The sequence below is a fragment of the Actinia tenebrosa genome, unplaced genomic scaffold (genome assembly GCF_029948245.1).
Source record: "Actinia tenebrosa isolate PJP-AT-01 unplaced genomic scaffold, QUT_ActTen_1.0 PGA_scaffold10__47_contigs__length_13832649, whole genome shotgun sequence".
Classification (NCBI taxonomy): Eukaryota; Metazoa; Cnidaria; class Anthozoa; order Actiniaria; family Actiniidae; genus Actinia; species Actinia tenebrosa.
In genome coordinates this window covers 582112-608360 of record NW_028292570.1, presented here as the reverse complement: position 1 = coordinate 608360, position 26249 = coordinate 582112, and the positions used below count along the sequence as shown (strand labels likewise).

At 37.1% G+C, this 26249-nt stretch overlaps 4 protein-coding genes across 6 annotated transcripts; 3 read left to right on the top strand and 1 right to left on the bottom strand.

Annotated features, from left to right (window-relative positions):
• Positions 1–536: 536 nt before the first annotated feature.
• LOC116295849 (elongator complex protein 4) lies at positions 537–6333 on the bottom strand. Its single transcript, XM_031703805.2, has 10 exons — positions 6201–6333; positions 5863–5898; positions 5224–5345; positions 4544–4648; positions 4279–4412; positions 3141–3225; positions 2187–2375; positions 1642–1750; positions 1096–1202; positions 537–694 (listed from the first exon to the last, which is right to left on the bottom strand). Exons 1-10 carry the CDS (start codon positions 6325–6327, stop codon positions 572–574), a joined length of 1137 nt encoding a protein of 378 aa, XP_031559665.1. The 5' UTR covers positions 6328–6333; the 3' UTR covers positions 537–571.
• Positions 6334–6833: 500 nt separating this feature from the next.
• LOC148912659 (calumenin-like) lies at positions 6834–16932 on the top strand. 3 transcript variants are annotated; one of them, XR_016119106.1, is made up of 7 exons: positions 6834–7113; positions 7775–8028; positions 8439–8669; positions 9198–9316; positions 9786–9887; positions 11261–11347; positions 16556–16594. XR_016119106.1 is itself a non-coding variant. In XM_089026277.1 (6 exons), exons 1-6 carry the CDS (start codon positions 6884–6886, stop codon positions 16658–16660), a joined length of 1026 nt encoding a protein of 341 aa, XP_088882403.1. In that variant the 5' UTR covers positions 6835–6883; the 3' UTR covers positions 16661–16932. The 3 variants fall into 3 exon arrangements, 2 of the variants coding, with proteins under 2 accessions (XP_088882403.1, XP_088882404.1); XM_089026277.1 differs by lacking the exon at positions 9786–9887 and having other exon boundaries at positions 6835–7113; positions 16556–16932; XM_089026278.1 differs by lacking the exon at positions 9786–9887 and having other exon boundaries at positions 6838–7113; positions 8439–8642; positions 16556–16932.
• On the top strand, positions 11730–13353 carry LOC116309045 (uncharacterized). Its single transcript, XM_031719576.2, has one exon. It carries the CDS (start codon positions 11807–11809, stop codon positions 13343–13345), a length of 1539 nt encoding a protein of 512 aa, XP_031575436.2. The 5' UTR covers positions 11730–11806; the 3' UTR covers positions 13346–13353.
• A 3143-nt stretch (positions 16933–20075) lies between the features above and the next one.
• Positions 20076–21293, top strand: LOC148912658 (uncharacterized). Its single transcript, XM_089026245.1, has one exon. The coding sequence runs from the start codon at positions 20133–20135 to the stop codon at positions 21045–21047; it is 915 nt and encodes a 304-aa protein (XP_088882371.1). The 5' UTR covers positions 20076–20132; the 3' UTR covers positions 21048–21293.
• Positions 21294–26249: the final 4956 nt, after the last annotated feature.

Genomic DNA, 26249 nt, shown 5'->3' with positions numbered 1-26249 from the left:
AAAGAATTGCTTGGGCATTGGTTTGCCTCGTTAAAATTTGGAATTGAATTTCACTTACGTCATTATTAGCTCGAATATTTTTTTGATTATTATTTATAGCAATTTGTGACGTAATAATTACGTCATAGAGCATATCAGTGACGTCTTCAGGTGACATCACTACATTACGTTTTTAACGTATTTTAGTACCCTTAAAAGGCACTTTAAATTGTGTCTTATGACGTCATCTTAAACACATAATAGTGACATCATCACAAATAGCAAGCATGTGTCAACTTGATATGACGACGTACATGTAAGATCGTCACTGCATAAAAAATCATGCCATGATGACGTCATACAATATAAGTCGACGTCGACGTCCATATTGTATGATGACGTCATGCCGTATCTGGCGATGTCAACTTATGACATCATACTACAAAATATGATGCCAAATTTTTTCAACAAAAACATATTCCTTCGTATAAGTGACGTCACATCACATATTCGTCGAAGTGACGTCATAAACAGTAGTAAAAATTGAAAAGCAACGTACTTACAGTTGTTACTAGCCTATATTTCTCATGGTTTAGAAGTCCAGTTTACTGTTTCCTGATCCGGTTTGACACGCTAAAGCACCTGGTTTGGGACGGATTGCTTCTTCTTGATTCCTACTTACTGATTCAGACAAGTCAGGAGGAAGATGCAGGGTCTGGCAAAGAAAGCAAGGCAATCAATTGAGTACAGGGGATGATGGATAGCATCAATGATTCTAAAAATAGCATCAATGATCCTAAAAATAGCATCAATGATTCTAAAAATAGCATCAATAGTTCTAAAAATGGCATCAATGATTCTAAAAATAGCATCAATGATTCTAAATATAGCATCAATGATTCTAAATATAGCATCAATGATTCTAAATATAGCATCAATGATTCTAAATATAGCATCAATGATTCTAAATATAGCATCAATGATTCTAAAAATAGCATCAAAGAGTGCTCATGATGAGGAATGGAGATTTCTTCTCTTAGGTCATTTCCTCTTGGCACAGATCATCAGATTGAGTGATTGTTTCAGCTGACAGGCAAGTTGTCGGAATATATTTACCTCAATAGAGAACTTCTTTCTTTTGAGTTTGAAGGCGAGATCCAGACTGTCTGGCATGTGAGTTGTTAAAGTGTTCAGACGAGGTAGACGAACAATGTTGAATAAACCTGTTATGACAACAAATACAGCAATGTTCAGATGAGTGGGAAACGATATGGTAACCTTTTAACCATACTGTAGCTGTATCTTATCTTAATGTAGCTGTACCTAAACGTACAGAAAGCAATGAGATGACCTCACATCAACATACATACCCAAATCACAATAACACCAACATGGTTTCCCATCTTTACATGTTAGTCATCCAATTGCATATTGGCACGGCACGGCACGGCACAGCACGGCATAGATACAATACGGCATAGATACAATATAGATACAATATGACTACGAATTTGGCATATGATTTACTATTCCTATGGGAAGCCAATTCTGTTATGGCATGTCTTACCATGTAGGTGCTGTGAGTCAGTGCTGTATGTTTACACTCGATAACGATAACCATTCTTATGGGACATATTTATCTCAAATACAAGTCAAACATACCATGATAATCTCTATAAAGTGGATTGGTTTCTTTGTCAGAGCCGGCAAAGGATTCAAGCGCTAGCACAGTATCACACAATCTCTCTATCCGATGTGTAAATCCAGAATCCTAAGAGAACCAATTAAAAAGGAATAAAAATAAAATAATGAATATTAGTATTATTTAAGACTTGAATATAGAGTTTCTCACGCTGTGATTGCTTGACCGACCAGTGACTATGAGATGATAATCACTGCTCGAGCAGTTAATAATGAGGATTTTCCAAATTTTGCCATGGAGAGGAAGTAATACTAAGTTGTTTTTTTAAACCTGAATTTCTTCTTTTCTCTGATATTCAAATTTAAAATTATACTAAAACAATTATCCACCTCAGGCTCAGTGATTATGGTGAATATTTACCTTGCTGCACAAAGACTTGCAGCTCATTAAATGTCCACTATAATCATTTCACCTTCAGCGAATAATTGTTAATTACAATGGAATGCAATCAAAAATCTATATTGGTAACAAAGCAAAAAAAAAAAGAAATTGAAATATAAATTACCTGAAAAACATGTGTTGGTATGGTGACCATACAGACAACTAATGACGATCTTAAGGTGGCTCTAAGGGAGTAGAGAAACCATGGCAATGCTGGACTAAAGTCAACGCAGGTCGCTCCACATTCTTCACCCCACAGCTGTGAGCCAAGGCTGTGGATAGCTATCCTAAGTATGCTACGTTCTTGTTGCTGCTGTGATAATAAAAATATTTTAAAATAAGATTATTTATTTCTCCTTCCCTTTCCTCGTGATATAAAATTTGACAAACCATCAATGAAATAAACTTCACAAATAGTGATTTGGGATTTTTTTCTAACCAGCCACAGAAGAATACTTATCAAACACATCAGGGGTTTGACCTCCTAAGTCCTGATTTACATCAACACATTGTACTCTATATTTCTCTTTCTTTATTATTTATCTATTCCATATTTTTTTCCATTTATTATTCCCTCCTAATGTATTTATTGTAAATAAGATAAAAAGCTGTCTTGTCTAGCCCCCAGCTATTACAGCTACTACAAAATTTTCTGTTTTCAATAATATGTATCATATATTTTAGTCTGTAAAACTTAAAACTGGTAGAAAATAAATTGATTGATTGATTGATTGAACACAAATTAAGGTAGTTTAAAGGATTCAATCAATTTGAGAATAATATTATTTTTGAAGCATGCGAGTGGTGTGCATTCCTAATGCACCACTTCTCACCAATGCGAAACAAGTTCAATTCCTGTGCTCTTTGAGAAGAGTAACTTGTTGGTTATATCCTGTACTTCAAGGGTTTTTCTCCAGGTTCTCTGGTTTCCCCTACTTAAAAATCAACTTCTAAATTCTAATTCAATCTTTGGGCTTTTAGGTATGGTGCTAAGGGCTCTGTCGTGATTGTTCCACACTGTGATATAACTGCTAAAGCTACTGTAATAAATTGCTAAAGAATAAAAAAACTGATGTACCTTTGCAGCTGTTGTACTGTATCCTCCATCTGTGATGGTGCTATTGACCTCTGATAGTAATTTCTCATAGAGACTATTACTTCTACTGCCAATAGAAATACAAAAATACTTATAATAACGGAATTATTAATGGTACACTGAGAAAAATCAAAAAATTGAAGTCAGAAACAAACACTTCAAGTACTGTACTATTAATGACAGTATTAGTCCCTGGATTAGAAAAATATGATAGAATGAAACAATTTACAACTAATAGACCTCTTTACCTTGGGCATAACGTTTTCGCATTTCAGACCACATATTTTCTCAAGAGAAAATTATTCTTTGTTCGAGTTGTATCCATATTCATGTATTTTCTCATGAGCAGCCATTAAACAAAGAAATGATACTCTAGGGAATGACACATGGTCTTGAGAATAAGATTCTTTGTTTGAGTTGTATCCATATCCATGTGTCTTCTCATGCACAACCATTCAACGAAGAAATGATACTCTAGGGAATGACACATGGTCTTGAGAATAAGATTCTTTGTTTGAGTTGTATCCATATTCATGTGTCTTCTCATGCATAACTGTTAAACAAAGAAATGATACTCTAGGGAATGACACATGGTCTGAATATTCAAAACATTATGCCCATTACCTAGATGTATGTTATCTTTATTGTAGTAATAGTATACATTGCAAAATATAATATAAATTACAAAGGGCAGATTCCCAGGGAGTGGATTAGCTAGCCATACACCTAAGGCATGTTGTGAATATGAATAAAGAGTAATGTAAAAAAATTACTTTTTATTTAATTGTCTAGTCATTCCAGCACTTTCGCAATTGGGGACACTCTTCGCTCACACACACTACCACTACATTTAATATTCCTATGCACACAACTCTCAGCTCACATGTTGATTTTTACAGAGGGAGGAAACTGGAGAACCAAGAGAAAACCCTCAGTAGCACAGGAAAGAACAACACATCAAACAAACTCAATTTACATGTGGTGACCGCAGAGCTTGAACCAGAGACCCTATCCTTGGTCTCACAGTGGTGAAAGAGGACACGTTAGCTGTGAATGCCACCCATGCTAATCTAAATAGGAATCTATATACTGTCCTAGTAGATAACAGCCATTTATTTACCTGTTTTTTGGGCTATCTGAAGTGCATTCTTCTGCAGCATTGAACATCCTTACTGGGATAGTATCAAGTTTCTTTTCATCCATTACTCTGCTTAAGTCATAATAATGACCAAATCTATTGTGTGAGGGATTAGACTGAAAAACGTGCATAAAGAAATGCTTTTAGAGACTTTAGAGGGGGTTTAATATAATGGCCAGTCAATATCATGATACACATCATACTTGCTGTCGTGAGAGGTCGTGAGAGATAAAATGATAACACCAACCTGCACTTTGCTTTTCTGCTGATATCTCCAAGCAATTTTCATGGTATCTTCCTGGTTTGTTGAGTCTGTATTATCATCCCCATGATCTAATGGGTGTGGCAAATCCTGAAAGCAAAAGATTGTGTTAACACTATTTATACATCAGTTTACATGGTAAACGCAAAGTGGGGGCTTCCCCTAAGCATTCACTTGGCCCCACCCCCTTAGGCTAAGTAGTTGTGCAAAAAGAAAGAACTTTAGAAATGGAAAAAAGCAACTGTCAAGTGACTTCAGGGTCCAATAAAACTAATGTTTTTTCCCATAAGACAACCAACGAATACCTCCAGCAAACTACAGTACTTGTAAAGAAAGCACAACTTCAACAGACTCCTTACAGCACTTTGGAATGCAGCTTAATCTTGGGGACAAAACAATAGGTTCCAATTCTCAGGAGATTAGAATTCTTTTGTTTTGTCCCCCAGATCGAGCTGCTTTGACATCATATGCAAGGGGTCTATTCAAATACTGTGAATTTCTAAAGATCTTCACAGGAACGTGTGAACATTATGAACATCGTATAAAAAAAAAAGGTAGGCTAACCCTGAGCAACAAAGAATATTTAGCAATATTTAAATATTTGAGCAATATTGAAAATGTAAATTATCAAACAATAAAGGTCGTTTGAAGATCAAGTAATTTACCTTTAGAATAGTTTGAGGATCAATATCGGCTGATGCCAGGAACAAACCATGACCAGATACCACACCTTCGGCCAGGAAATACTTTAAAATCTGTCTGGCATATGAACCATAATTGTCTTCCTCTGAAGAAATAGCAGTTTGAGGTAATGAGTAACTAGAGTGGCATACTGTAGTTCACAGGGTGTGGAAGGGTACAGCGAATTTACGGGAATTGGGATCTGGATCTGAGAAACTTTAAAAAAAATCTTATGTAATTTGAGATATTGGCATAGGCTGTGACTCAAGCATTGCTGAATTCAAGGTCCAGGTTGTTGGATTTCGTTTTCTGCTTTTCAGAAAATACTGAAAACATTCATAAACAAAATCAAAATTAAAATTAATGCCTTGAATATGTCAAATTTAGTTGCCACTTACAAATGTCGCAGGACACATATGGGATGGGATAATTGGCATCCAGAACCCCCCTTACAGACCCCAGTAGCAGTAGTACAATTTCATGAATTTGTCAAAAATTTCAAAAACTCAAATGTCTGAGTTGGAAGGCATGGGAGGGTGGGGAGGTGTTTGACTTTATCAACATCAACTAATGACCATACTATGAAGATAAAACTTTTATAAATTAGCTTTCAGTGTACCTACCAATCATAACTACGGTACCAACAGCAACTCCTCCTCCTTAAACGATAAAAAATGCCTTCAATGAGTTTTTATCCTGCAAGCTAAATATTTCCCCAACTAACAGTACAGAAAATTTTTTAATTAGCATAGCTGGGAAGAGCACGTTTTCACTATTTGATTTCAATATGCTCTCTTCAGCATTGGTAACTATTTTTTCTGTCATAATAATTTAAAAATACCTGATAGAAGCTTCTATCTTGGCGCCAAAATATTTGAACTACGAAATCTCTACAAGTTGGACACGAGTTTGCTCAAAAATACGAGTTTTTCAAGATAACATTTAGAGAAAACGGACTTACCAATTACAGCATCCATAGAGGGAATACCAGTGGATACGAGGAGTTGGTTGTTATGTAGAGAAGGCCGTGTTCCGGGTATAAAAACAGACCTTCCTCGAGAGGATTTTTTCTTGAAACTCGTCGCCATTTTGTTTTCTTGGTCGCTCACAGGGAATACCGCTGATGCACGTGGATTTTGTTTTGAACCCGAAACCCTGAGGGGGAGGGGGAGGGGGTAGAAGGTTGGGAGGGGAGGGGAGGGCAAAACAGAAATGTCAGCACAAATAATTCATAGTTTACGAATAGCTTTCTTTTGCAATGGTACTAAATAAATTGAAGCAATTAACGTAATTTCTAGAGAATTCTAGCACATTCTAGAAAATGAATCGCGACGAGAGACATTTGATATCCAGCGAAGTCCGGAGACTGAATATTACAAAGGCTTTAGATAAGGCCAACAGACACAAGACCCCTTTGTCTGGACAAAGCTTACGTGGCCTTATCCACCAATAAGATTCATCGCATAAAACAGTAGCCAATCAAAAAATACCACATGGCTCAAGCATAAATAAATTCGAATTCCAATCTTACTTCAACTGTCATTATTCATTTGGCACGCGAGGTAAACAGAGTCCTAGTCCGAGTTTGTGAATTTTTGCAATAGATATATTGTAACTAGTTCTTACTCCTAAGCTTGCTCGACTATGAAGCTTCTACTAGGGCTCTTCCTTGCTTTATTTATCTGTTCAACTGTAGTTTTAGCGAAACCAAACGACAAGGAAGGTCGAGTACACGATGGAAAGCTGTCAGATAAAGAGCATTTTTCTTCGTCAACTGGAAAACACAATCAAGAGTACGACCACGATGCCTTCCTAGGTTCAGAAAAGAAGACATTCGACAAACTTACTCCTAAGGAATCGAAAAGAAGACTTGGGTAAGGACATTATCTAATATATCGAAGTATTTCGCGAGATTTTTCATCCCGTAAATAATTTTCAAATTTTTGCTGGAATGCTAAGACAGTTCACATTCTTTTTTTGAATGCTAATCAGGGGAACGTTTTAGTGCATGTGCAGATAGTATTCTGCATAGAAAACTTTTTGTTTTTGATTTTTTAGGTATTTTATACAATAATTTGCAAATTTCGCTATCTATCTATTTGTCTATTTATCTACATATTTTTTACCACTATTGTGAATTTTCTCGCTTTCTGATTGGTCTAGAGCCAGGGCAATAGGAGAACATACGTGAATCCACTACATTTTGCCCGGGGAGGGGGGGGGGGGGGGGTACTCCCCTATATTTGCCATACGGGTATGTGCCGCCCTATAGGGTATGGTTTTTCGGCTTTTGGGTCTGGGGTAGGGTATCATTTTTTGACATTTTGTCTGGGGTAGGGTATCATTTTAGTCTGGGATAGGGTCAGGGTTTTGTGGTCCTGGCGGCACACCCTTATCCAAATTGGGGTGGTAGTCCCCCCCCCCCCCCCCCCGGGACATTTTGACAGCTAGATGACGAAAATGGTGGTATATAAGAGGACATTGCACGGAAAACTGGAGGAAATTGGCTAAATCTTTTTATCTTGTTTTTGATAGCTTGATTGTAGAACGCATCGATAAAAATAAAGATGGCAAAGTTTCCAGGGATGAATTGGTCGAATGGATCCGCTTTGCTGGCAAGAGATGGCTCTACGATGACAACGATCGTTTGTGGAACCATCTGAAGAAGCGAGAAACATACATGTTGAAGTATTTGGGGGACAAGATGAACCCAGACGCACAGGCTGACCCAGAGGCACCAATCGGCTGGGAGGTGTGGAAGCTGGATGTATTTGGTGAAGAAGTAACAGGTGAGTACTTTAAATACCTCTCTGGAATTCTGGGGGCAATCGTTTGTTGGGTCTCAAACTCCCAGGTTTTCATGTTTTTTTTTTTTGTTCGTACAAAATTCGACATGCCAATTATATCTGTGTTAGCCGTGCCCTGACTTAGATCAGCCCAGAGATTGTTTCAGGGTTTGATCCGTGAGTTAGTCATGCCCTGACATAGATCAGCCCCAAGGTTGTTTCAGGGTTTGATCCGTGAGTTAGCCATTCCCTGACTTAGATCAGCCCAGAGGTTGTTTCACGGTTTCACTGATCTGTGAATTAGCCACGCCCTGAATAGATCAGCCCAGAGGTTAATACAGGATTTCATGTGTTAATCGTCCAGCATGCTCAGACTCTTTTTAACATTAATGTCCTGTTGTTTACGTATACAGCGGATGAAGAAGAAAGGTTTCACCACGACAAAAAGCTCTGGGAAGCCGCCGATGTCGACAAAGACGAAAAGATCTCAAAAGACGAGTTTGGAGCTGTAATCCACCCACATCAGTTTGCACACATGAAGCACCTTGTACTTGAAGACACTATGAAACAACTGGATACTGATAAAGATGGATATGTGTCCCTGGATGAGTACATTGGTAAGGGATTCTCGATGTCGTTTTTTGGTATGTTTTAGATCAAAGAAAGAAAGAATATGGTATGTTTTAGATAGAAGAAGAAAGAAAGAAAGAAAGAAAGAAAGAAAGAAAGAAAGAATATGGTATGTTTTAGAAAGAAGAAAGAAAGAAAAAAGGAAGGAAGAAAGGAATGAGAACATTGGTAAGAGATGAAGATGTTGTTCTTTGAAATGTTTTAGAAACAAAGAAAGAAATAATCTGGTATGCTTTAGAAAGAAAAAGAAAGAAAGAAAAAAACACAGGAAGGGCGGGAGGGAAATAGCCGGGAAACAAGTGATGTACCGTGACCGTGACGTTACCGTGTACGAGCATTTTAATTGGCTGGGTAGTGATCTCGCGCGCTGTGATTGGTTAAATGGTCATATTTATTCTGCGTCGTGACCGTGCCGTGGCTTTTCAAAAACTGTTCTACTTGACTACAGGCTGTTATAAAGCTGTTATGAAGATAAATTTTGCGTAAAATTATTATTAGTAATATATCTAAATAAATATATTTTGCTCTGCTGCTTTCCCTAGCCGACATTCTCAAGCACAATCGAGTCAAAGATGGCAAAGATAAAGAAGAGCTCATTAAATCCGAGCGAAAAAACTTCGTGAACGACCGCGACAAGGACAAAGATGGCCGTCTTAAGAAGGTCATTATAATACTTAGTTTTCTTGCGCTTATTTCGTTGCGTTTCGTCTTTTTCCGGGGGGGGGGGGGGGGGGGGGGGGGGGGGAGGGGTCGGGGTAATTAGGACACATGGGCCAATGCATCCACTCATTTTTACCTTGGGCAAAACTAAACTCTCCCTAATGATAACCTAACTACTACCACCACCATCACTCCTTTAATAAACCTCTTTACATTGCGCGTAGAGTTTTTCCATTTCAGACCACATGTCATTCCCTAGAATATCATTTCCTTATTAACGATTGTGCAAGAGAAGACACATAAACACAGATACAATTCAAACAAAGAAAGAGAATGACACGTGTTCTGAAATGGATAAACATTACGCCCAAGGTAAAGAGGCGTACAATTTGTTTCTTTGAGCACAATTACCGTACTCACACCTCCTCTCCCTTCGTCTTTAATGTCACTGTTATACTCTGTTGTCATAGTAACCAAAGATTGGTAGACGCTTGTGCACCAACCACCTTAAAGCGAGTGTTCTCTACGGTGAACACCTAGCAATTCAACAAATCTCAAAACAACAATAAGCGGTATGCTAGAGAGTATTGTATACAAACTAGGACTACCCGCCTCGAAGGCACGAGAGAGTTATAAATTGAACACAAGAAAATTGTAGCATTTTAGATGTTGTTGTGCTGCGCTTGTCAATTTTTGGGTTGATTTCCGGCCGTGGGACTGGGACTGAATATGGTTCCCAGCCTCCCTCCGATGAACAAACTGTGAAAAAATCGCGGGCGCAGTTTTACGGCTTAAATCCAAAGCCTCTCGACCTTGAACCTTTCGTGGTCTTTCGTCTCCATCAACTAAATTTATAAACTGAAATATCAGGATATTTGATTTTGCATATAAAGTTCGGCTTTGCTAATTAGTAGCGACCTCGAAACAAGTTAAAAAATATTTGATGTGTATATACGACATAAAAGCCGCCATGTTGGTTGACTTCAACAAAAGATTTGGTCTTTTTTGCTCAAGCAACATGGCGGCCATGGAAGAGGAAATGAGCTATGTAACAGCCATTTCGAGGTTAAGGAAAATACTGGATCGAGTTTAAATTGTGGGACTGTTTTAAGGGGCCAGTTTCAGTTCTCGCTCGTTCCAAATTTCCAGAGTTCCCCTAAAACCACTGTTTTCACCCAAATGTCGCCCAAACCCACAAGAACGCCTGCTTTGCAGGCTAGGAACAAAATAGACGCGCCATCTTGGAAATATTCCCCTTAAACTGTCCCACAATGCAATGCCAACTTTACCCATTTTTTTTTCTTCAACCTTGAAAAGGCTAATTTAAGTAACGAGAAGTCCATCTAAGTAACGTTATAATATCGATATTCGCTATTTATCACCAAAAAACAGTGTTTTTGATTGTTTACTTCGAGACCAAGCATGCCACATCAAAGATAGCTTTTTCTGACTAGCTGCCAATTACTTTAAATTTTTATAAAAAAACCCTGACATATCAAGTCTTGTTTTTAATTTAAGACATTTCTAAGCAGTTTCTATATATAACTTGTAGTATTCTCAAATGTTATCTATTTTTGCTGCGTCGCTTAGCAACCAGCTAATCATGCATAATATCAACCTCGTTCCCAGGACCCACTCTCCTGGGCCCAGTGGCATAAAGCTCTCTTAAGATAAAAAAGCTTAAAAACACTCGAAAATTTTGTCTTAGTACAATGGCCTGTCGTTTTGGAACAATACTTACGGATGCTCTTATCTTAAGAGAGATTTATGCAACCGGCCCCTGGCGAGCGGGCCCTGAGAAGGAGATTGGCCCAAAATGTTCTGAAACAGCGTTGCAAAACATGTATTTTTTCTCGTCAAATCAAGTCAACTTTAAATCATCTGTATATAACAAATGGCTTTTTTTACTGTATGTTGATTAATGTCGTGTTATTTTGTGTTGTAGGAAGAAGTAGCTGAATATATTTTTCCTTCCTATGATCATTCAACTGCAGAAGCTGAACATCTTATAAGCCATGCAGACAAGAACAAGGTACGAATGATTTTTCAAGCTAGGCTGCCGAGAGCACGTTTTCACTCAGTCCCTAGAGAGTAAACTGACAACATGAGATGGCAGCCATATTGGTGAACCTAACAATAGAAACACTAGGCAAAAGGTACACCAATATAGTGGCTGTGACGTCGCGTGAAAATGCTCTATTGATGGCTTTCAACCATTCCCAAGAGAATTAAATAACAAAAGACACGGCGGCCATGTTGGAGGATATAACAAAAGAATTCATTGACAATTCTTTTGTTAAGTTCCTCCAACATGGCCGCCGCGATAACCATCAATTATATTGTCGTGGCTCTAGTTCTGTTTTGTAATTCTTACTCTTGATTCTCTCTCTCTCTCTCTCTCTCTCTCTCTCTCTCTCTCTCAACGAGTGCACATCTAAAACACGAAGCTCTTGCAAATTTGCTAGTTTCTGTTAGTATAACACTCCAAATTATGGATAATTCGAATTTTAAGAAGTATTTAACCTACGATAGTGATTCTAGCTACTTTTTGTGGTCCAAAGATGTTAATTCCTTGAAGAAATTAGTTTTTGATCTTTTGGATGATGAATCGATTTTGGCAGCCGAAGTCAACGAGGACAAACACCATAAAATGCAGTCTTTTAAGGCAGCAGATTGTACTGTAAAGCTATATCAGACTACAAGAAAAATCCTTCTTCAAGGATCCGGCAGTCAAGGACTCAACAGGGTTTTTTCTGACTATCTTAAAGCAGAAGATAAAGTTGAATCTGACTCGACTTCTAATGATGGCGGTCAAGCGGAAAGAGAAGCTTCCAAAGATGTCGAAGATAATTCTTCGTATGACACATTAAATGGCAACATAGATGTTTCTATAGATTCGTCTGCTAATCCCTGTGAGTGCTTACAATTCAAAACTGACCTAGAGTCAATCGTACAAGACATAAACAAGATTAAAGATGATATTCGTTTACTTTCAAAAAATGGCGGGAAAGATAAAGAAGATGACAACAACAACAACGAGGTTCATGATTTGAATTGTAAATTACAAGAAGAAAATTCTCGCCTTACTGAAGAAGTGGGTCAATTAAGAGAAAGCATAACTGGCTTAAGGAGAACAGTGCAGGAACTCGAGTGTGAAAAATCAAGTTTAGTCACAGCGTTAAGGATTTTACAACGTCCTGAACCTTTTCCTCAATGTTTTCCTTTTCCGGCACAAGGTTTTGGTCCCACAGGTTTTGGTCCTGGTCCCATGCCGTTTAATCAATTTCGTGACTCGAATATTGTCGCAGCAACAGAAGAAAATAATTTCATACAGCATGATGAAGCAACAACGACTATGTCCGAACTGGATCACCAATCCAAAAATGTAAACAAAAATAAAAAGAAGAAAAAGAAAAAGAAAAAGAATCAAAAGCCAAAGCAGAACAGCACTAATATGACTAATAACGTTAATGGTACAGTCCCCAAGGAGTCTGCTAATTCCCAGCCTGATACCGTGGACTTGACAAAAGAGAACTCTAAGTCTGTGTATATAGTTGGTGATTCTATTCTAAAGGGGCTCAAGTGGTGGAAGATGTCTCGTGGCAATACGAAGGTACATATGAAATGCTTCCCGGGAGCAACTGTAGAGGACATGGAGTCCTACGTCATTCCAACTGCTCACAAAAATCCCGATGAGATAATTGTACACATTGGCACTAACGACCTGAGAAATCACTCGCCAAGGCAAGTTGCCGAAAGTATTGTCAACCTAACAGAAAATATATCCCAGAATTCTAAAGCAAGAGTGACCATATCTGGGATTGTTACACGATCGGACGATGAATGTCTAAAAAGCAAAGTAACTGAGGCCAACAAGATCCTAAAAGCCTTTACAGGTAACCGCAGCTGGAGCTTTATAGATAATGGTAAGATCAATAACTCTTTACTCAACAAAAGCGGCCTTCATCTTAATGAAAAAGGCAATGCAGCTTTAGCTAAGAACATTATGAATTATCTTTATTCCGATTGAATTTTACATAATAGTACCTCCAGCAATCTTGATCATAATCTAATACCCAAAGTGAGGGGTTTTAAGGTTGCAAGTTTGAATATTGTCAGCTTGCCACTGCATTTAGATGAAATTAAATTACTTCTTGAAGATCAAGTGCTGGATGTACTTGCCTTGAATGAAACTAGACTCGACAACTCTATTTCTGATCATTTCTTGTCTATTGATAATTATACCTTTGTTAGAAAAGACAGAAATAGATCTGGTGGAGGTGTCGGTTTGTATATTCATTCTAGAAATAAATTCAGGATCAGGCATGATATAGTTAATTGTGATGAGCAGCATGAAATTATTAACATTGAAATTTTAAAACCAAATAGTAAACCTTTTGGCATATGTGCTTTTTATAGACCACCAAATTGTAACAGAAATTTTTTCGAGTCGTTTGAATGTATAATCCAAACTTATGACCAGGAAACTAAGGAATTAATGCTGATTGGTGACTTAAATTGCAATTATTTGTGTAAATCTGATCCTAATTTATCAATCGTCAAATTTATCTGTGATGTTTATCACTTTTTTCAAATTATAAAAGAGCCCACCAGGGTAACGCGAACTTCCAGTACTTTAATTGACGTAATATTTACAAATATGCCTGACCGCATGGTAGCATCTGGTGTTTGCCACTTAGGCATGAGCGATCATAGCCTGATATATGCTATAAGGAAATTTGCGGTTCCCTCAAATATTAAGTGTCATAAGTATATTACATATAGATGCTTTAAGAATTTTGATTCGAATAAGTTTAGGACTCAGCTGAGTTCCATAGATTGGTCTCTTATTGACAATTTGTCTGATCCTAGTGAAATGGTAGAGCAATGGGAAGAGGTTTTTCTTCGAGTTGCTAATGCTCATGCTCCCTTGAGAACACGTAGGGTTAGAAATAACCACTCTCCTTGGCTCACTGGAGATATCAGACAGCTAATTATTCATAGAAATTATTTAAAGAGACAAGCAATTAGATCTGGTGATCAACAATCCTGGAGTGAGTATAAGAGCTTTAGAAACATGGTTACTAACGAAATTAAGAAATCTAAAGTTTCTTACTATCACTCTAGAATTAAAGACAATTATGGAAATCCTAAAGCACTGTGGAAAACAATAAATAACCTTACTGGTAGAGGCAATTCTACAAGTAATTCCATCACTGAATTAAAAATTAACAATTGCACTTTTAATGACCCAGCAGAAATTGCCGACTTAATGAATAGTCATTTTTCCAGAATTGGCAATACACTGGTCGCAGAGATGGAGAGAGGTATCATTGATTTCCAGGATTTCCTCAGACCAGTTGAATTTAATTTCAATTTTGTGGAGATCTCTAGTGACTTAGTTCTGAAGTTTTTAAGCAATATGCCAACAGATAAAGCCACAGGACTGGACAACATATCTTGTCGGCTTTTAAAAGAAGCTGCTCCCATAATTGCTCCTATCATAGCTAATATCATAAATACGTCATTTGCTAAGGGAATTTTCCCTTCACTTTGGAAAAGAGCTAAAGTGATCCCTCTACATAAGGCCAAGGATCGTAATGATCCAAATAATTATAGGCCAATATCTATTCTCCCTATTTTATCTAAAATTTGTGAGAGGGCAGCTTATGACCAATTATATGCCTATTTTAATAAATTCAATCTCTTAACTAAGTATCAATCTGGCTTTCGACCCTTACATTCTACTGTTACTGCTTTATTAGAGGCTACAAATGATTGGTATACTAACATGGATAGTGGCTTAACTAACCTTGTAGTTTCCTTAGATTTAGCGAAAGCCTTTGATACTGTTTCACATGACATTCTTATTTCTAAACTTAAGCACTATGGGGTTGGTGGAGTAGCATTAGATTTCTTTCGTTCTTACTTAACTGATAGAAGTCAATGCTGTACCATTGAAACCTATACCTCAAATCCAGTAACTGTAACGAGCGGTGTTCCACAGGGCTCGATTTTAGGTCCGTTACTGTTTATAATTTATATTAATGACTTGCCTCATTGTCTCGAAATTAGTCAGCCTCGTCTTTATGCTGATGACACCCTAATTAGTTACGCATCAAAGTCAACTACTGAACTCTATGATAAAGTGAATTTAGATTTACTGTGTGTCAGTGACTGGCTATTGGCTAATAAGCTGAGTTTGAATGTAGTAAAATCTGAATATATGTTAATTGGATCAAATTTTCAGCTTTCAAATTTGGGAATTTCTTCGCATATCATGATTAAGGATCAAGAGGTAAAGAGGGTAACCTCTTCAAAACACCTTGGTGTGTATTTAGATCAAAACCTAACTTGGGATGTTCATATTGAAAACTTATGTAAGAAAACTGGCTCTTCCATTAATGGTTTAAAACAAGCCAGAGATTTTGTCCCTCTTGATACCTTAATACTTATGTATAAGGCTCTTATTCAACCGTTATTTGATTACTGTGATCTTGTTTGGAGTAATTTAAACAAAGGCCTAGCAGACCGACTTCAAAAGTTGCAGAACAGAGCTGCCCGAATCATAACCTTTCAGGGCTATGACATAAGGTCAGCAGACATTTTGCAACAATTGAATTGGGACCGCTTGGCTATAAGACGCGAAAAGCGCCTTTCTCTCATGATGTATGATATTTTGCATGAAAATACTCCATCTTATTTACAGGATCTTTTCTCAAAAAGTAAGGATTCAAATGCTTATAAATCTAAATTGAGAAATATCGAAGATAAATTAGAAATTCAAACCATTCCAAGGACTGAATTCCTTAAAAAAAGTTTCTCTTACAGAGGAGCTAAATTATGGAATTCTATTCCTTCACATATCCGAACTTCATCCTCTAGGTTAGTTTTTAATAAGAATTTGTCTAATTGGCAGTCGGATAGTACCTAGTCACTTTATATTTATCATTTATACGCATTTTAATAGCTATATATATAGTTCATATTATTTAATTCATTTTTAAATATATCACATATTATATGTAAATCTCTTTCTTATGAAGTACGACTTTCATGTAAAGAAGTGTATGACACTTATGAAACTATCGTCCTCAAATAAAGGTGCATTCATTCTCTCTCTCTCTCTCTCTCTCTCTCTCTCTCTCTCTCAGCGACTTCGTCCGTTCATGAACCGAAGCGACCGAACCTTTGAAACCAGTACCGAAAAAAAATGATAACTTAAATTTCGTTTTCGCAGGATGGAATGCTTACCAAAGAAGAAGTGTTGGCCGACTTCAACATTTTCGTCGGAAGCTCAGCCACTGAATATGGCAAAGGTCTTAAGAGGCACGACGAGTTTTGAAAGGAGGGGATAAAATGATCTAGGCATTTAAAAGAGAAGAAGTTCTGATCAAGCAAAGTTTGAACTCTAAGCTTTTGTAAAATCTGATCATTTTTTTAATAACGCAGACATAAAATTTTTTATTTATCACGGATTTCATGTTAATTTTGCTCTTAATGATGTCGGAAACTCAGTTTTTTAAAGATTTTTTTTAGTGGTTTGAATTTTAATTATACTTTATTTTAGTATTTTTCCATTGATTCGCAGTGGCGGATCCAGGGGGGGGGGGGGGGGGGGGGTTCGAAGGGTTCCACGGAACCCCCCTTGAAGGTTTGATCTTTTAAGTAATAGAAATATGTCTTATATAAATTTTGCTTAAAAGTATCCACAAGGATAATGTTGAACACGAAATGATAAATATTTGCTGTTACAATGTTTAATTTACCTTTAAGTTCCGTTACTAGATAGTAAATTAGGCGATTAGAGCCAATTTTTTTGTCAGACATCGACTAAACAAAAGAGAATTATACACAGTTTAAGAAACGGAACCCCCCTTTGAAAAATCCTGGATCCGCCACTGATTCGTCTAGTTTTCTTGCGATTTCCACAGAAATAAAATACTATTTTTTCTAAATCTCTTTGTATATGATTTGTTTTTCGGATCAGCCTTGGCCATTTTTAATTTAAAAGGGTAGTAGTGAAGACGTGAGAAAAAAAGGAGGCTATCTTCAAGCTTGCTTGAACCTGATGATCAACCAACCTCGTTTCCATGCCTTCTCTTCTCGATCAAATAGAAGGCCCTGGGAACGAGGTTGCTGAGCAACGTGTCAAGTAGCCCCGCTGGACATACATACTGCATGCCCCAGTGAAAAAAGAAATCCACTGTCAATGCAGGGTTAATTCTTGGTTTTCACCTACGTCATCATGAATTTCAAAAGCGTAAATTCGCATTATAATGAAATAAAAGTTTTATATTCTTGCAAAACGGTCAAAACTACATAAACTGGCCAAAGTTTATGGCTGTAAAGCATTTCGTTGCGGAACTATAGGCGAGTAAACATGACGCATTTTTTGGTTAAAATGTATGGAGCGGCCATCTTGGTGTTCCAAGTTGGTACACCATCATGGCGGACAAAATTCCAAAGGCTTAAAATAATGGAATAATAAATATGTTTGACTATATTTCACTTAAATATACTTTAAATAGATATTTTAAACGTGTCTAAGGGAAAATCTTTCAACTAGAGTAAATTATTTTAATACTTTCACCGCTATTTAGATAGACGTGACGGTATTGCGTGACACAAACTCAATATTCATAACTCGAGAACCAAACATCGAAATGACTCGAGATTTTTTCTTGTGACTTATAACACTAATTTCTAAAACATACTTGAGAAATGCCTTTATACGATCTATAGTTTAGATTTTGATGTTTTGATGACGTCATGTGAAAACCAGCAATAGATATATGCCCCGGAGCTGTTTTTAGCCATATTCGGCCTAGCCTGCTTCCGGCCGGTATAATTCTCTTGAAATAATTATTTCAAGAGAGAGAGAGAGAGAGAGAAATTATATCGGCTGAACGCAGGCTATTTTTAGAATTAGTATAAGTCGAAGCGGAGGCATCATTAGATACGACTATAAACCGGTGGAAACCATAGAAAACAATAATAAGGCTCTTGGGATAGCCCTGGATCCTCCTCTCTATCCCCCATTATTTCATCATTTTGATTTAAAACAGTAAATGACCTACCGCCGACACTAGAGAAAAACGTTTGCGCATGCGTGCACTTCAGCACGTTTTCTAAGAATTTTGAAGAGTTTGAGTGAGAAAATAAATGTTTGTTTTCTCCAACAATACAAAAACGTTTAAGAGTATACTTTTGTCAGACCAAGATACTGTATTAACAAACACAATATGAAAGAATTAGCCTAAGTTTCAAGCAAGTCCAATTTATCAGGCATGTTTGAAAGTCAAATTTACTTATGTTTTGACAAATTTGCATACGGATTCAGAGCATTCGCAGACGTTTGGGAGGCGCCGGCTCCTCGCCCCAACCCCCTCTCCCTCGCAAGAGCGGCTACGCAGGCTAGTAAGCAGAAGAACCGCGCTTCCTTGTAGAAAGACGCTTTCTTCGTCCGCCATGTTGTCAAAACGCTATGCTACAACGCGTGATTACAACGGACCATAATATCCGTTTGGATAAACAAACTCAAATGGAGCTCTCTGGAACCCTTGCCAGACTTTTCCACTTGACAACCACGTTCTTGGAGTTCTTGGTTAGAGAAAGTAAGACGCGAAGCGTTTCCAATACCACGAACTTCATGACCTTTCAGGCTTTTTTCTCTAGTGCACATATTTATTGCACTCGTTGACAAGCTAAATATACATATGCTAACTATAACTACTATAAGAAATACCAATAAATATCAAAAATACACTCGAAGAAAGTCTGTCGCAGTTTCTCTAAAATTATAGCGTGGTTTCGTGTTTCATTGTCAAAATGCGCATGCGTTTTGGCTGTTGCCATGGATGATGTCACTTGTTTGGGACGCGATACGGCATTCGGATGAAGGGACGCGTGGGCGATATAAAAATGACGTTTTCCGATAGTTTTCGTGGTTGAATCGACTTAATATCGTGAGTAATGACGTAGTTCGATGTCAGAAGCAATATGGCGGCGAATTCTTTCGTTTGGATCAAAATAGAAGAATTATAGCGACTTTAGCGCATTAAAGCACCACTCTCCCTCACGCGTTCTTCGATAACCTCTTTTCTATTTATCGTACTATCATTATATTTGGCACAAAGCTTAAAAAGACATTAAAGATTGGGTACTAGGCAGCCAGGAGCAAAACCTAATTTGATAAAATTTTACGACCGAAAACCGTGTCACGGTAGTTATAGCTCGCCAGAAAAATATTTTGCTCCGGGCTGCCTGATTTTTTTTCTTTATACAATATATTTTCTTTTTTACTCCGACGAAGGACTAGCGTCCGAAACGTCAGTAAGTTTTTTCGTCTTTTCACGGTGTATAATTTACCTTTTCATCATTACTGTTATATATTTTCATAGGTCATGTTTTATATTTTCTATAACATTTTTTATAGAGAGATATTAATAAATTACTGAAAAAGAGCCTTGGGTTGCCTGCGTTTTTTTGACACCTTAGTTGTGAAATTTCACACTTTTGACATGCAATTTTGAAAGGAAATTTTATGTATATATTTATTGTGAAGTAATATTTTAGGTGTATTGGATACAGTGTAAATAAATTTTGTAGAAATGACAGCCACTTTACCCAGCGATCGTGAGCGATTCACGCATCGATAATTTCAGCGATCTGGCGATCGTGACCGATCACATGGCTGCGTCTGGCTCGGAATGTTGACAAAAATGAAATTAAAAGCGATATATTAATATATGCATTTACATGGGAACACTATCTTTGTCTTCTCGTGTTCTAAAACGTGTAAATAAGTCCTTATTATGATTCTCCGTCGAGGTAAAATAAAGTCGTATATACTTTTATTGACAGTGATTGTTGTGTCTATTTTCATTCTGCATATTCTTTTCAATGAGAACGCGACAGAAATCAAGAACGTCACCTTCAACTTGAATAACAAGCCGTACTCACAACTGAAAAATGGAAGATGTACACAGACGAATAACCAATGGAACTGTCCAGATATTCGTAGCGAAGGCCTCGACACACTTCGACAAACACAACTGGTATTAACTCGAATGTTGTTGGTGTTCGACGCCTTAGCGAAGAAATATAATCTAAGTTACTGGATTACACGGGGAACTCTTTTAGGAGCAGCGAGGCACCAAGGATTCATCCCATGGGACATTGATTTAGATATTGAAATGCCAATTGAAGATTATTCAAGGTTTCTTCATAAAGGAGTAGAAGAGTTGCCATCAGATATGTTTCTACAGCGACACGAGAAAGAGCAGTCTTTATCTAAAATGAAAAAAACAACATCTGCTGGCGGCGTAGATTTGCATAAACTAAATTATGCTGTTCTAAGCCCTTGGAATCCAAGAATACGAGATCTAAAGAGCTGTTATATGACTTGTTTTATAAAGAAATGTAAATGGCATGATGGACTAATGGTAGACATTTATCCAGTCATGGTTAGAGATGGGTACTATCTTGACCAGTTTGCTTTGATCTCCAGAGTATGGCGTTTTTTCGGCATCACTCACGGCATGTGGTATAAAGCCTACCCTCTGGTGCAATTAGAATTCGAGGGAATTAAGATACCAGGTCCGTTTGAGTGGAGAAAACATTTAAAGGCTCTCTATGGTGAATCATATATGAAATTGCCTTCGAAGAAAAAACAGTATCCGCCTGACGGGACTATACCGGAGCCGAACATTGCATGTCCTCGAGTTTAGAAGCCGTCTAGTTACATGTTGATGCAACTAAGGCCCAGTCAATGTTGATTCTGTACGACTGGGCCTAACATAATATACAATACAATACAATTTATTGAAGTTTTCCCAAGATTTACATGGTATTACTTATAGACTAATAGTGTTAATGTAATTATTTTACAAAGTTATAGTAAAATAACTGTGCGAGAACAGTAACAATCTAGATAGTATATATAATATTTAACTTAATAATATTTGCGTTTTAATTGCGACTTAATTTGTGTTATTTCTCTTTGTTATAGAGTAATATACGAAAGCTGCAAAAGAGTTGCAGATGAATGGATCAATACTATTTTAAAAAAATTTATTTTGTTTGAGTCGTCAAGTTCAAAAAATTGATGATAGTTCTTGCTTATTTGATTGAAAAGTTTGTTTCTTTCAGTCATAGTGATTATATGATAGTTATAAAGTGCAATTCATCTTCGATTTTGTTAGGGCCTTATCGATAGAACACTACAAAATTGTTAATTTGGCTAATAAGTATCGATAGTCCATAAAAATCGAAAATCACGATCGGTTTTTAGCATGTTTTTTTTATTCAATTATCCCCTGAGCCATCTTTTACGCCGGTTTGGTCCAGCGTCTTAGTGGATCTTTTTTATGTTCGCCTTGAGAGGGGCCTACGGTTTTGAGTCCTTCTCCGAGAAGGCCTCAATGTCGGGCTATTCGTTTGCATACGTTAATAGTATTGATAGCATTGATAATAACATATATGTCGCCATTTTGAATTTCGGTAATAAACTTCTTGTTTCGTTAAGAAAAGAACATTGAACCGGAAATTTAACTTAATTTCCTCCAGCGATTGTCCATCAAGAATCCTGGTTTTAGCACATATGGCATATTTCAACGTTATTTGGAGTTTGAAAAGCGGACCATTAGTTCATATGAAATTACAGGAAAGATCACGATATGTTCCCTAGTATCTGCGCATGCTCCGAAACATAATTTATAGCCGAATAAGAAAAGTAAAGTCTTCCATTTCAACATTTCAACTATATTTAGCATATCGAGACGTTTCAAAGCAAGCAATTTTAAAACCGTCATATGTCGAAATATATTCGCTAAGTAATGGGGTTCAGTGTTAATCGCATTGTAGTTTAACATATCCCGGAGTAGTCAATCGATAAAAATCGATATCGATTTTGCCAATCGATAAATCGATAACAATCGATACCGCTGATTTGATTGATATCGATTGTATCGATCAATCGTTAAAAATCGAACTCACACTAAATTTTTTTTATCGATTTTTATCGATTGATTGATTATATACATATCGATTTTTTTCGATTTATGTTCTTGAACAATTTCTATCGATGAGGGTCGTGTGGCTACGGATTTACACCACCGGCAATTACTCTTTCGTAACCATAGCTTGACACAAACTAGGAGTTTGTTATAGTGATCAGTGAACAGACAGCAAAAGTACTTGGATAATTAGCTGCTTGATCTACATATTATTACTTGTGAATTGATAATTATAAAATCTATTGCACTATCATCGATATTTTAGAATACTTTCCATGAAATAAAGCTGATTATATGATTGTACTCATTATTGGATTGAATTAAAGCTGTCAAATCTTGATCGATAAAAATCGATTAAATCGATAAAAATCGAACTCACACCAATTTTTTTTATCGATTTTAAACGATTTCCCATAAAAATCGATGCAAATCAGCTGATTTCTATCGAATTTTATCGATATGGATTTTTATCGATTGACTACTCCGGGACATATATATTTAAGTAGGATTAGGAAAAGAAAATAGCAGGCGTAAATATTGCACATATATATTTCGATTTAGTGGCCCAGTTTCTGGTGAGTTGTTTTTATTTCAACATTGAATGTTAATGCAAAGCTAGAACATCAAAAATGCACGATTCAACTTCTGATTCTGATCAGAATTGTGGTTGGGCTAATAAATTCACGATTGTCTCGAGTACCGCCATTAGAAGCAAATTCGAGCAATACTGTTTAACTTTCACTTTAACTGCGGGAAGCATGGTTGGAAAGATGTATTGACCGCCAAATAGTTATACGTGGTTTTGCGGTTTCCATGACCGGAATTCGTTTGCATAAAACAGTGTCATTTATTGCCGGAAGTTTTAGCTGTAGATCATAATTGGAGCTGTAGGGCGCACGAAAAGAGTTATAGAAATCAAGAGTCGTAGGCCGTAGGCCGTATGGCTATCTTGATTGGTCCAGTTTTGACAGGTAATGAAGCTCTGTACGGGCTGGCACACAACTGGTTTATCGCATTTGTTCAACAAGTAAGGAGAATTGCTTGTAAATTTTAGCAAAAAAGCCAAAGAAAACAAGCATTTAACTACTAGAAGAAATGAAAATTCAAATAAACGTTTTCAAAGTTCAGATCGTTAAATGGACATTCAACCTGTACAAACACTCAAGAAAATCAGCTTATGAACACTTTGAATGCACAAGGGGCCGAGAGACTGAAAAATATCTTGATCTTCAAAACTGGAAGAAAGCTAGCAGTGCAGTACTTGGAAAACTGTCTTTTTAGTTGATCCTGAACTATAAGTGAAAACTTTGTACCACTTGTAGTAGTATTTTGTACTCGTAGTTTCGTTCTATTGGAAAACAAATTACGGTAAAAAAAATACCGTAACTGAGCCTAAAATTGACGATGCTAGTTTGTAAAGTAAGCTTAAAATTCTTACAATAGATTTGTTCCCCCTTGTTAGATTATGAAAAATGCTTATGAAAAATTATTTTTTGACTTTTCTAACACCGTCAGGGGTCAAGCAAAATGCTTCTAGTTTAGCGAAATAAGGCCATTGTAATTGATGGTTTTCACGTCGGCCACAATTTACATTGGAAACGGTGAAAAAACATTGCCTTCCCAGGCACAAATGAAAAGCTGACATAAGTACTAAGTCCTCCTACATGTAGGCCAAGTTGTGCCAGAAATCTAGGTTCAGAAATCCTGGCTGGATCACTCAAGAATTATTTTTTAAAGTGGGCTTTAGGTTACCGTCCTCGTTGAATTCTGAACATGCGTGAACTGGATCAGGTAACTGGTTCTCATAAAACTGCTGTTTTTCTTTCGGAGGCAAATCCATATAATTCCTTCCATAAACATTCCCCAAAAATTTCTCCCATTGATTTGGAACAGATATATCAAAGCCTTCGAATCGTAACACTCTCAGCGGGAATGCTCTGTAACCATCAGTATTTAAGCCTAAGGTCCAACCAATTGAACGCCATGCTTTCTTTACTTTGGATCGAATAAACTGATCTTGATAATACCCGTCTTGTAAAGCGATGGGGTATATGTCGATCTGAAGACCATCATGCCAGGAACATTTGGGTTTCAGACAGTTTTTATAACAACTCTTTTTATCTCTGAATCGAGGATTCCAAGGTACTATTAAAATATCTAAAAGCTTTTGCTTTTGATGCGAGTTAATATGCAAAATGTCGCTGTCTGTGTAGTCGGAATGAAAGAACTGTTTCTCTTTCTGGTGATGCTGAAGGAATGTATCTGACGGCAACTCTTCTGCTCCTTTATGAAGAAACCTTAAATAATCTTCAATTGGCATTTCAATATCTAAATCACTATCCCATGGGATAAATCCTTGGTGCCTTGCTGCTCCTAAAAGAGTTCCCCGTGTAATCCAGTAACTTAGATTATATTTCTTCGCCAAGGCGTCGAACATCAACAACATTCGCATCATAACCAGTTGCATTTGTCGAAGCGTGTTGTGTTCTTCGGTACGAATATCTGGACAGTTCCATTGACCATTCTTCTGTAAAGCGCAGCTTCCATTTTTCAGTTGTCCGTAAGGTATATTATTGAAGTTGTATTCTACGCTTGGAACAGTTGGACGTTCTCTAAATAGGAAAGGACGCGGATGATGAAAACCACGAATAAATAACACGATCACCAACAACAGAAACACTATACAATAGATCGTTTTTCTCCTTCGAGGCAACAGAAAACTACGGAACATTCTTGGATTGTTTCGAGGTTGGTGTAGTGGGTCTTGTATTGATTCACGGATCATAGGTTTTACGTGTCGATCACATGGCCTTAGCATGTCTTTTAGAGAATTTTAACATCTAATTAAAAGGGAAGATCAGTGCCATGATGTCGAAATAAAAATCTCTGCAATGTGAAATGAATAAATGATATGTAAAATACGGGTCATGAAAATACGCTCCTTTTACGGTTGACAATATTTCTTTTGTGAACCTTTTAATGCGGGTTCCAGAGGTTTCCAGTAAGAAAGTAAACTACGTAACATGACTCCCCTGGGAGAGGGGGAAGGGGGTGTACTCCGCCAGAATTTGAATTTATTCTGGGATTCTGAAAGGGGTACCCTGTTTATGACAAAAAAACCTCAAATTTGTAGACCCTGTTTATGACAAAAGATATAATTATTTGCACTGAGTTGTCATCTCTCTCGTTTTTTTACGACCATAATAACCAGTTTCGGTCAATACGAAAGTAGAAATCCTGAATTATTATTTTTCGTCCTCCTTTTAAAGTACGCACAAAACTGGCCTCAAAATCTGCAAAACATCAAAAGATACAACAAGCTATCAAGTTAGTCGTTTTTATTCTCAAAAGTATTAATTTTACATGTTACAAAATATTTCCATTAACATACAGTCCTTTGACTAAACGTTGTCGTTTGATCGGCTTCATCCCTACTCTCCTAGACAGAAAAGGATCATGGGGATAATTAATTCACAGTTACTAGCTGCCGCACTGATGTTATATAACACGTCTTGAGCTCGCTGTTTTCGATCCCATTTAATTTGCTAAAACCATGCATCGTGCATACGGCGAATATTTAAACTGGCGAGCAGTTTGGATGACGCAAGTTCTGGGTAAATTACCAGTTTTCCTTTTCGGTCTAGGCGCATAGGGATGATTCGATCAACGACAACATTTAGTCAAATACTACAACACCAAAGAACAAGAGATTGGGCTATTCATTGAAGCGAAGAAGCATTGTCATTAGAGCGAACAGGCATACAATAAGGCGAACGAAGTCTCAAGAGTGCGATGGAACGTGAATTCAAAGCATACCATTATCTAAACTTGTTCGTGATGGTAGCCTTACTGAAATCTTATATCGATATTTTTAATAACTAATTACTCGTTCTTTATCTTGCTTTCATACGATAA

Excerpts from the sequence above, each read along its gene's own strand:
- LOC148912659 (XM_089026277.1), top strand. The coding sequence starts at position 6,884 with ATGAAGCTTCTACTAGGGCTCTTCCTTGCTTTATTTATCTGTTCAACT. Across the intron at positions 7,114-7,774 it reads GAATCGAAAAGAAGACTTGG|CTTGATTGTAGAACGCATCG; the intron begins GTAAGGACATTA and ends TGTTTTTGATAG. Across the intron at positions 8,670-9,197 it reads ATTCTCGATGTCGTTTTTTG|CCGACATTCTCAAGCACAAT; the intron begins GTATGTTTTAGA and ends TGCTTTCCCTAG.
- LOC116295849 (XM_031703805.2), bottom strand. The coding sequence starts at position 6,327 with ATGGCGACGAGTTTCAAGAAAAAATCCTCTCGAGGAAGGTCTGTTTTT. Across the intron at positions 5,346-5,862 it reads TGGTACCGTAGTTATGATTG|AGGAAGACAATTATGGTTCA; the intron begins GTAGGTACACTG and ends CTATTTCTTCAG. Across the intron at positions 1,203-1,641 it reads ACTTTATAGAGATTATCATG|GTTTATTCAACATTGTTCGT; the intron begins GTATGTTTGACT and ends TTGTCATAACAG.
- LOC116309045 (XM_031719576.2), top strand. The coding sequence starts at position 11,807 with ATGGATAATTCGAATTTTAAGAAGTATTTAACCTACGATAGTGATTCT.
- LOC148912658 (XM_089026245.1), top strand. The coding sequence starts at position 20,133 with ATGATTCTCCGTCGAGGTAAAATAAAGTCGTATATACTTTTATTGACA.